This window comes from Chrysoperla carnea, chromosome X (genome assembly GCF_905475395.1).
Source record: "Chrysoperla carnea chromosome X, inChrCarn1.1, whole genome shotgun sequence".
NCBI classification, from domain to species: Eukaryota; Metazoa; Arthropoda; class Insecta; order Neuroptera; family Chrysopidae; genus Chrysoperla; species Chrysoperla carnea.
The window spans coordinates 2051871-2064223 of NC_058342.1; the positions used below are offsets into that span (position 1 = coordinate 2051871).

At 33.0% G+C, this 12353-nt stretch overlaps 1 protein-coding gene across 1 annotated transcript; it reads left to right on the forward strand.

Moving 5' to 3' along the window:
* Window positions 1–529: 529 nt before the first annotated feature.
* Window positions 530–1075, forward strand: LOC123302310 (craniofacial development protein 2-like). Its single transcript, XM_044885185.1, has one exon. It carries the CDS (start codon window positions 530–532, stop codon window positions 1073–1075), a length of 546 nt encoding a protein of 181 aa, XP_044741120.1.
* Window positions 1076–12353: the final 11278 nt, after the last annotated feature.

Sequence of the window (12353 nt, forward strand, 5' to 3'; positions counted from 1 at the left end):
GGGTAATGATATAATAAACTATAAACAACACTTCGCGGATCAGGATTCAATAATAAAATAATTGAGAATGAAATAAAGAAGAGGAATTTTATTATACATGGTATGATTGAGGATGAAACCAATTACTTCGACTTGGAGATAAATACAATTAAACTAATCAAGGAAGTGTTATTAATAAATATTGGAAGGAAGAATACCAATACTCGACCAATACTCGTAGGAATGATTTCATAATAATAAAGCATATGATGTGAAACAAGTGGAAACACTAATGACTGATTTGGAAGGCAAATTAGGGAATAGTCAGGATATGCAAATAAATCCTAACATAGCCAGTAAAAAGCGCCCAAATAGTAACGATGACACCGAAGCGGAGGAAAACTGAAGATATTTTGAAAGCAAGCACTGCTAAAGCAGACTTCTTTAGGCCACGCACTCAATCATTGAGTGATATCGAAACAAAAAAGTGCAATGTGCAAACCAAAAAAAAGTAACAGCGCAATTTAAATATCAATAAAACAAACTTAAGATGCAAAAGCAACGTAAAGGAAATGATTATATTATGGAACTTCCGATGGATGGCAGTAGCAAACCACCATCGTATACTGCTCAGGAAAACCATTCTCTTCAAAAATTTAAAAATAGGAATAGTCAAACAAAAGAAAAAGTCAAATACAAGACAAATCTTCAAATTGGAACTTGGAACGTGAAAACTATGTATCAAAGTGGAAAGCTATCTAATATTACAAAAGAAATGAAACGGTTGAATGTTGATATCCTTGGTGTGTGCGAAACAAGATTAACCGGCGTTGGTAAATTTCAAACAGATGATTATTGGGTTTTATACTCGGGAGGAGAAACACATGATTACGGGGTTGGATTTATTTTAAAGAAAAATGTCTACAATAAAGTAACAGGGTTTTGGAACATTTCGAACGAAATAACTATGATAACACTTTCGTGTAAACCTCATAACGTGGTTTTAATCATGGTATATGCACCTACAGCAGGAGTTTTAGAAGAAAATGCTGATATGTTTTATGAACAACTAGAGATGGCATATAGTCAAGTTTAATCTCAAGAAATGGTTATCGTCATGGGAGATATGAACACAAAAGTTGGAGAAAGACGGGAAGGGAAAATAGTCGGGCCCTAGGGACTTGGCCTAAGGAATGAACGAGGCACTAGGTGGTTAAATTGGTGTCAAGAAAAGGACCTGATAATTACAAACACTTGGTTCTCTCATCCACCACATAAACGGTTTACATGGACAAGTCCAGAATTACAAAAACCAAATTGATTACATTACAGTAAACCAACGTTACAGAAATACTATAAAAGATTCAAGAGCCTATCCAACAGCAGACTGTAGAAGCGATCATAATCCGGTGATTGCCAAATTGAAAATATCTTTAAAAAAGATAACCCACACAAACAAAACCAGCTATGATACAAAGTTAAGTCTAAATCAAACAGAAAGAAAGAAATTTGAAGAATCCTGGAGTAATACGTTTACAATACAGCGAAATGAAAATGTAAACATAGAACAAAAACCCAATTTAAAACGCATTTATAACATCAAAAGGTATTGCGGAAGAAAGTAAAATTGGAACAATTAAACATAAGAAAAATATTTGGGTAACCGAGGAAATCCTATACTTAATGGAAAAAAGAAGGCTCACAAAAAATGTCAACGTCCAAGAGTACGCAGAAATCAACAAAATTATAAAAAGAAAATGTAAAATGTAAAATAGAAAAATAAAAGTGGATTAATAACATATGTGACGAAATAAGTGAGTTTATCAACTACGATCCTAAAGGCCAGTATACAGCCATTAATATGTTATGCGGTAAGAAAAAGCAATCATCTGAAGGAATCATAAAAGACGATAAAGGAAATATTTTATCAGACACCAAGGATATAGTAGACCGGAAAAATAAGTTGAAAATCTGTACCAAGACAAAAACAGAAGTCAAAAACCGAAGTTGGAAATGAAGGAAGAAAGCTTTGCAATCCTAAAAGAAAAAGTGAAGTTCGCCATAGATTCTATAAAAAAGAATACAGCCCCAGGCCCAGACAAAATAACGGTGGAAACGTTCCAAATATATAACGACCAAATTCTAGAAACTTACACTGAGTTTTTCAACCTTATTTACGAAACAGGTTGTATCCTTGACGATTTCCTAAAATCAAGTTTTATTTCAATACCTGAAGTGAACCGAGCTATTGAATGTGAAAAATTAAGAATTATTTGTCTTATAAACCATAGCATGAAAATATTTACAAAAATTATTGCAGAAAGTGTAAAAAATAAACTTGAAGTTAGTATCGGTGCAGAACAAATGGGATTCAAAAAGGGAGTTGGAACTCGAAATGCCTTATTTATACTGGGAAGACTACTAGAACGAGGAATGGAGGTGCAAAAAGATATATTTATGCTTTCTTGACTACGCCAAAGCTTTTGACCGGGTTAACCATAAGGAACTCATTGAAACATTGAAAAGATCAAATATAAATAGTAAAGACCTTCAAATAATAATCAACATGTATTGGGGACAATCAGCAACAGTAATAACAAATCATGGCTGCACAGAAACTATAAAAATAGAAAGAGGGGTAAGGCAAGGTTGTATATTGTCTCCAATAACTGAAGTCTTTATCAAATCTTTATCGGTATCAAAATAGGTGACAAAAATATGAATAATATAAGATATGCAGACGATACCATACTTATAGCGAACAGTGAAGAAAAGCTACAAACATTATTAGACAAAGTGTGTGAATTAAACAACTCAATAGGGATGGAGCTAAATGTAAAAAAGACAGTTTCAATGGTTGTCTCAAACATTAAAATTAAACCTAAAATTAATATTAAAATAAATAATTAACCTATCAATTCCGTGGAAAAACACCAATATCTTGGCTCATTAATAAACCGATAATGGGAAGTACGTTAACGAAATTAAAAGAAGAATATCAATATCGAAGGCTAATTTTAACAAACTCAAACAAGTGCTGTGTAACAACAACATAAGTTTAAAAACAAAAAATAAAATTTTACAAACATGTGTGTTACCAGTGTTGTTGTACGGATGTGAAAGCTGGAACATCAATGCAAGTTTATTTAAAGCTTTGGAAGCATGTGAAGTATGGTTCTGGAGAAGGATTTTAAAAATTAAATGGAATGATTACCAATCTAATTCGAAAGTATGGAAGCGGACAGGCTTTAAAACGAGCATACGATCATCAATATACAAACGGCAATTAGATTTCTTCGGTCATGTTATAAGGAAGGGAGACTTTGAATCAATTGTAATTATGGGAAAATTAGATGGAAAAAGTGGAAGAGGCAGAAGGCGCACAAGCTTCATTTGAAATCTACCTCTCAAATCTCTTAGTGCAGAGGAAATTATACGTAGAGCCTATAAGAGGCATCAATGGAGAGATATGGTCGTCAACGTCTGTAAACAGACATGACACAATCATCATCATCGTTTACATTTTTCATATTTTTTCGTATTTAATTTTCAATAGTTACATTGTTTAGTTTTTATTAACTTTATTAATGAGAAGTGTCGTTCTAGAAAATTGTATTCCTCAGTTAACATTTGAATTTTCATTTGTCATTTTTCATTTTATAATATTTTTAGCATAAATCTTCATTACTTTCCTTCATAGATTTCATATATTTTAATATTTTATGTCATTTTCATAACAATTCAATTCGTCTTTTTATTTATATTAAATTTTTATTATTTTAATTAAATTTAAAACGGACAAATTCAGTATTATAAATTTTTAAATGGTGGTAAAGGACGCAAATGGTTGATATTTAAACAGTTGATTTTGGGTAAAGTTTTATTGGGTTTAGTTAAATTACTGCCATCTTATATATACAAAATAAACTAGAACCCGGTTAATGAATACTTAAAAGTTGTATATAACACTAGACCAAAATGTTGAACGCACCCTAAAACTTGGTTTCTGACAGATCAAGAATTGAGATTGGTAACACATATAATTCAAATATTTGTTACAATTGATAACCGTCTACAAACGTCTTCCCGGCACTCATTTTGAGCTCCGTTTCTATTTCGTGTTGAGAAACATCATTTTCAACACAATTCTCAGGTTTAATTTTAAAATTTAAATTAATTATATATTCTCAGGGAAGAGGTATCTTCCTCCCCATTGTCATTCAGTTTTAATTTCAAATTCATTCACAAGTGATATTTCTTTTAGTTTAAACTGGTTTAATTGCGAAACATTTTCAATTCGAATTAACGTAATCCCCAATGTGCTTTCGTTTTTTTTTTTTGCAATAATTATCGCGTTTCATATTCCATTTGTTCTTCATAAAAGTGTGTAGAAATTTAAATCAATATCGCGTTTCTAAAAAAATAACTTTATGAATTCTAAATACGTTAAATATTATTGTGTGTGTTATTGGAGTCCTTTGGAAAGAATCAACGCCATCGGCAGCAACTTATCCAACATTTGCGGTTTGAATTTCCATAAACTTAATCCTATTTTCTCATTTAGTTCTCCTTCAAATCTTAAAATGTAAATTGCCATCAAAATGCACACATTGTAAGTCAGAAAATTTCAGTAAAGTCCTGCTGCTTTTCTAATTTATGTGTTAGCACATAGCACTCAACACTATAAAAATGAAAGTTTTACTCCCAGAACAACGAATAAATTGAACCAAATTTTTTAGAGATATAGAACTACCATGGACTATCCTTTGAGTCGAATAATTGTACCAGAAGTATTCGAATCCACTTAAAATTCTGACATCACAAAATAACGGAACATTCCCCTTTAAAGTATTCACTCACTTAAATTCTATTGTATATGTAATATTTTTTAGAAAAACACCTTTAATTTACTTTTTAAAATTTTTGAAATAATAAACTGAATGAATTTAAAATTTTAACTAATGCACTTAAAAAAATATAAGTCCAATATATACGAGGGTCGAACAACTAATGACATGATTTTTGATATGCTTAATTTACCAAGACTTTAAGTTCAGGGGGAAATTCTTTGGTTAATTTGATGTAGGATGTGATTCTTCTTGCATTTGAAAGAAATACTTCATCAGCACTAACAGGTGTTAGAGACGCTTGTTGTGCTATATGTGCGTTGCAGAACCTTCCGAATAGTTTGATTGATTTTATATATTTATCTAAACTAGTCGACTATTCATATTAATCAAGCCAATATTTATCGATTTGCTCTATTGGAAGTGGTTTCTCTACTAGAGAATAGGGATGCGCAAATAAACGAGATTTATGCCAAGCGCCCTACGAATTGGACTATTCGAGCTCTAGACACAGAGTGCAATTTTTTCAACTCGAATTTTTATTTTTACTTAATTTATTTACTTCTTTCTATCATTGTTTACTTTTTGTAATATTGTCAATTGCCGTATATTATTTGTTACGAATTTAAATAGCTATTTAAATATTTTAACTTATTTATTAATAAAAATTATTTTTTTTCGTATATTAACTGTGTTGATATTCTCTGTTTCAACTTTTGTAATTCATTAATTTTGTCCCTCGTCTGTATGTTAAGTCAAAGTCAGTTGGTGATGCTGCCGTCGGCCGCGCATGTACCATTTCTATATAGCGTTTCATGTTAGCTGTTTTATAGCGTTTCAATTTGGCTGCACCTTGTTATCGACATCATTACACTTTTAATCATGTATACGATATTTATTTACATTAAAGTCTCTCGATTAGAATTGACGATTTTAATATTGAAAAGGAATTTTTATTATAATTTATTTTTTTTTTCTATTATCCTTTATTAAGATTACTAGACAAGAAATTTGTCAATATTTAGTTACGCTGTATGTATCATGTTAAAATCAATTATAATCGAGAGACTTTGATGTAAATAAATATCGTATAAATGATTAAAACTAAACAACACAAAAAATAATAAATTTGTTTAAACTTTGGAAACGTGTATCAAAAGAGAAAGAAGAAAAATGTACATTGCATTTTTATAAAATAAATTTTAATTATTTCTAAATTAAAGTCTTGGCTTTTGAGTTAAATTTTCAGAGTCGAAAAAGGGACAGTTTGTATAAAAATTTGTAGTTGTTTTGAATCCACTACTCAATCAATCTTATAAATTCACTTGCCTAGACAATGCTGCATAACCAGCAAATAGCCTGAGCTGAATTTAATTTTTTTTTTAAAAGGCGGATTTCTAAAAAATCCAAGAAATTTTAAACACAATAAGATAAGTGAAGGAAAAAGAGAAGCGAAGGACATAACGCAGTGGAAGTTGCCCAATGACGCGGACGGAAAACTGCCAGTAACGATGACTTCAATATGTAATAATTTTTTTAATTTGCCTGTTGAAATTATTTTTTTATCTTTTGGCCAGGAATCACTTGATTATTTCGCTAGGAGTAATCGGAAAATAACTTCAACCATATGCGTCTACTGTTCAAGATAATCGATAACGCTCAGTGGAAAATGAGATAAAATATAACGTTCTTGAATTCCGTTAAAGAGGCTTAGGTGAAATAAGACCTCAAAGGGTCCTGGAGAAGGATCCATCGGGGACTAAAGTGAACATAAAACCTCCAAAGGTTCCGGTTAAGGATCGAACGAGGGCTTATGTGCACATAAGACCTCTTAAGGTTCTGGTTAAGGAACTACTGAGGGCTTAGGTGAATATAAGACCTCTAAAGATCCAGGGTAAATATCTACCGAGGGCTTCGGTGAACAACTGGCTCTGAAAGACCTGGTTAAGGATCCACTGAGGGATTAGGTGAACGAAGACATCTAAAGATCCTGGTTAAGGATCTGTCGAGGGCTTAGGTGAACGTAAGACCTCTTAAGGACCTGGATAAGAATACACCGAGAAATAAGTAAACATAAGACTTCTAAGGATCCTGGCTAAGGATCCGCCGAGAGCTTAGGCGAACGTTAGACCTCTTAAGAATCTGGATAATAATCCACCGAGGAATAAGGTGAACATAAGACCTCTAAGAATCCTGGTTAAGGATCTGTCGAGGGCTTAGGTCAATGTGGGAGCTCTTAAAGACCTGGTTAAGGACTCTCCCAGTGCTTATGTGAACGAAAGACCTTTACAGATCCTGGTAAATGATCCGTCGGTGGTTAAAATGAAATAAGATCTCCAATTAACGAAAGGTTGTAGTATGTCTAGAGAACTGAATTGCTATGCAAGCTTTTAATTCGCTCAAAAAATCGAATTGCTTCTATTAAGAAATAATTATGTCGTAACATTGAGTACTGACAGTCTTTGTAGCATATTTTGGTATTGAGTTTTTTTAATTATCAAATCTGTAGTTAATGATCAATTAAATATAATTCTTTCTTTTTTTGTCAAATAAGTGTAGATTACAAATTACTGTAAGGTAATGCTTTCGTAGTCATATTCTAATGATTTCAAGTGCAATTGTTCAATTCTTCTGTTACAGACTGATAAATAAAACGACGAAACCATGGTGATGTGACTAAGAATGATGATAATTTTATTGATGACAACGAAGTAATAATTTAGGGTTAGAATTTAGAGACGTTCGTCTGCGCAATGTTTTTGGGAAGTTTTTTCGCCTGAAAAACGAGCTGGAATCTCCCTTATGTGACATCTTGTAATAATAGTCACATGATAAATTGAACGATAAGTTGCGAAATGTCAAATAACGACAAGTAGGCTGGAAACGACTTTTACCATGGTTGATATAATAATATAGAACTGTTAGATTGGATTTGAATATAGAACTCATAGCTGTAATCTAAAATCTCATAATAAACGCCCATTATTTTAATGAAGTAGGGGAAAGGTGGCTCAGTTATTACAAAAAATGTTTAAATAAACATAATTTTTCATACCGTGGTCATAGAATTGTAGTGTTTCGGGAAAAATATCTTAACTAATTGGTTGCATAATTGGTACTGTAAAAAATTCTAAATAATGCACAAGAAAAATTTTAATTACAATTTTGTTCGCCAGGTGGGACTGTAACAATTGTAACGGTCCTAAAGTCAAATATTAAAAACGACGTTCGACTGTAACATTTCCAACAGCAGAAGTGACAATTGTAACACTTTCACTCTTTAAGGGCCAATTGTAATATTAACTAGAGTGGTAGAAATGTTACACATCAACAGTGGTAGAAATGTTACATTGGAAGGAACAATTATTACAATATCCAACTCTTGACATACCAATAAATTGTGCTTTGGTTAATATACGTTTATTTTTAATTGATCGAAGCATTGTTTGAAGTTCATTTAGTGATGATTTACAAGAAATGTCGGTAACAGAATCAGGGGCAAAATGATTTTAAATAAAAATTTAATTTTTAAATGTGTATATCCCTGTGCATTGAAACAAATCCGTTATAGTAGCTACGGTTGCTGATACCAACACCGCAGTCTTTACCAACTTGGGAAAATCATAAATAGTTATACGTTGTCCAGAATGATTTCTCATCCAGAGATCTGCGTTAAATTTTGATTTAAATGGCTCAAAAACTGATCTGTCCAACGATTGAAGCTTATATGACGTCTGTGGACGGAAGGATAGTATTGTGGTTTAGTTGTCCTTGCAAAAATTAGTAATAGGAAGTCTAATGTGATAGCTATGATTGTCCAATATTACTAAATAACGATTATTTTGACTTGCTTCTGTATATTTACCGAAATGTTGCATGTATAACAGAAAATCTTGTTACTAAATCCAGCCACTTTTGTTAGCAGATCCATTAGAACCATCAGGACCATGCGTTTTAATACATTGATGAAAATTTTGTCTGGGGTAAAAAAAAATGGCAGTATTTTACTTTACTTTATTTACCTCCGTCTCATCAATATTATATATGTTCTGCGATGCAAAATTCTAACGATCAAATAATGCACCTAGATTGGTATAAAATTTATCAACAATGAGTTTATTAAAATTCATGGTGCAAGCCAGGCTCGTTGCTTCGGGTCTTCTTTCCGACAGAGTAGGATTTCTTCCCAGAAAAGCCTTATACCAATCCACACTTTCCATTTTATTCGTTCCATTTGTCACCAAAATTTAATTAGTTTTTCTTGGCAAAATCATATGCTTGCTAACGTAAATCTCTTGTTGTTAAATCAAAATTTAATTTCAAAGCAGTAGTACAACATTCGACCAGTTCCTTCTCTTGTTCACTGGTAAAAACCTTATTATGTGGATTATGTCCCGTACGTAGAGAACCAGTTTGTTCATACTGCTCAACATACCTTGTAAGCGTTACATGACACACACGAAGCTCTTTGGCAACGGGTCGAACCAACTCTTTTCCATGTAATATACGCTTGATTGCAATAACATACGTTGCAGTAACATACGTGTAGTTGTTTGAGCACCTCTTTTGTCCATTTGATGGAACCAAAAGAATAGAGAAGGATGGGTATTGTAAGCATTTTAGTAGCACGGGTCTTATGGATTCCGGACAATTCTTATTGCCAGATTTGTCAAAGACGGTGAGTGTACCTGCCGCGAAGAGTTTCTATGACAGTAGACACACTCGGAATGTGGTTTTCATCGATATCCAAATATGTGTAGAGCTCTTCTTCATAGAGATGTTTCACGATGCTTCCATCTGTGAGCTGCACGTCTGCATCGTAATCAGGGACACGACCCGCTTACAATGAATGACGGCACATTTATCAAGACCGAATCCCATGGCAATGACCGTTTACTGATGGGTGCCTTTTAGAGCTTTAGACATACTGCTCTCATAAAGTTTCAGGTCATCCAAATAGAATTGATGAGTTACCTGATGCTTCTTATCTGTCGGGGGACCACAGCGGTAACCAGGTTCTTCTCGCAAGCGCAAGGAAAGGGGCATAAATGAGATGCAGAATAGAAGCGGGCTAAAGTTGTCACCTTGATAGACAGCACGCTTAAACGTTATCAGTTTTGTTCAAACAGTATGTTTACCACTACTTATGGTAAACTTGGTCCTCCACAAAGGTAGTAGTTGTTCGATGCATCTGATAATATCGGGATGAATTTTCAAACATTTGTGTAGCACCAATATCAATTGGTGAGGGTTAGTGTCAAATGCATTCCAATAATCTACCCAGGCCATACTTAGGTCACGTTGATATTGACGGGCGTCTTGATTGATACATCTGCCAAAAAGAAGATTATCTTTGCAACCTGATATACCTCGTTTGGAACCGCGTTGCTAGTATATCATCTGCCAAACCAGTTCTATGGTTGTGAGCATGCGTTCATTGAGAATGGAAGTGAAAGATTTTAACAGGGTTTTGAGACATAATCGGGCGATCATTGCTCGAAACTGAACGATCTCCCTTTTAGGGGATCAAACCTTTTCATAGGTAACTGAGGCATTTATGTCATAGTTAACTGAGGCATTTATGAAAAAGTGTAATTTTTGAAAAGTGTACGTTTAAATCATTGTGCGTTGATCAGCATTTCGTCAATGTAGGTCAGTAAATTTTATTTTGAAATATGCCGTATATAAGTATTATCGAAGATAATAAATGAGAACTCTAGGATATATCGAAATAAATTTTGATTTTTGCCCCAATTTCCTAAATCAGTTTTTTGTATTTTTAAAATACGTATTTTCGACTACCAAATAGTCATCATCAGTAAGAATTAGCTAGTGATTACTCTTATTATGAATGTTACTGTTTGTAATTTGCGTGCAGTCCGACACCAAATTAGCAAAGAGTAACATTCATAATAAGAGTAATCACTAGCTAATTCTTACTGATGGTGACTATTTGGTAGTCGAAAATACGTATTTTAAAAATACAAAAAACTGATCTAGAAAATTGGGGCAAAAATCGAAATTTAATATGCCGTATGCTTATTCTTCAAATTTAAATGTAATACCACCGATAATCCACTCTCGAAACACGCCAAACTCATTACTTGATGATCTTCTAGAAGTGGGCACCAGCCATAAAAAAACGCCACAATTTTTAAAATTAAAGAATAACGCTACAGCATATAGAAGTAACACAGAAAGCTTCGTTCGTGAAAATGCGAACGTATCAAGAAAATTGAGCTAAACGTCTCACGATTCTCAACCAATTAACACTATGGCAGACTCCACCAACTCTTCAACTCAACCTCCATTATGGCATAAAGATGATTCGTTACTGGCTCTAGAAAATCGAAAAGTAGCTCTGAAGTTAACGATCAACGAATTCGGCAAAAACAAGATGCTAAATCGTCCAATTTCATAACAAAAAATTTATTTGAACAACTGTTATCGGAGTCTATAAACGATAACTCAAAGGATCATCCTCAAAAGCCCTAAATCCAACCGATTTTTGTTACCAATGTTGTAGACTTTGTTTCCAGCAGGATCTCAATTCCAACGGTTTCCAAAATAAATACATGACTAAGGTTCTCAACAATCAAATTGAAATTATCCCCAATGATGTTAATACTTACAAAAACTTGACTGATGTCAAAATATTTAAGCCCAAAGCTTTACTGCCACAAAACATCAGATATCTTATACAAGAAAAGGGTAGTTTAAGAAGAATCTGGCAACAAACTAGATTTCCAAGAGATAAAAATAGTTTTAATAGATCGTCTCAAAACTTAAAACGTTTGCTGGAAAATTTAAAACAAAATTATATTCAAGATTATCTTGAAAACTTATCTCCCACTGAAGCTTCGGATTATTCATTATGGAAAAGCTACAAAATGTTGCAAGCGACCAAAGCAACATGTTCCACCAATACGCAAACCAGATGTATCCTGGGCAAGAAGTTTTAAAGAAAAGGCTGATTTATTTGCACTTGAAGGAAGTTTTTTTGCAATTCACAAGACGCACAAGACAAAGAAATCTTACAATATTTAAGCGCCCCTCTCCAGTTATCTCCACCCATCGAATCTTTCTCTTTAAATGAAATATACGGAAATATATATAAATGAAATAAAAGTACGGAAATTAAAACACTAAATCGTAAAAAAACGCCAGGATTTGATCTTATAATAACAAAGATTTTAAACGAGCTTCCAAAAAATGGAGTGATTAATTAATAATTACCATTCAGTATATTTTCAATGCTATCTTAAGACTGGACTATGGAAGTCTTTGGAAGATATTGCAAATTATACTAATTCCTAAACCTGGTAAACCGGTCAACGAAGTTAGATCATACCGATCTTTCAGTTTATTGCCAACATTGTCTAAGCTGTTCGAAAAATTATTTTTAAGTAAACTAAAAGTAATATTGAAAGAGTCGCAAATGATTACCTACCATCAATTTGGGTTCCGTGAGAATCATTCCACCATAGAACAAGTGCACCGTATAGGAGATACGATAACGAAAAGTTT

What these genes read in the sequence shown, in the direction of transcription:
- LOC123302310 (XM_044885185.1), top strand. Translation starts at nt 530, where the DNA reads ATGCAAAAGCAACGTAAAGGAAATGATTATATTATGGAACTTCCGATG.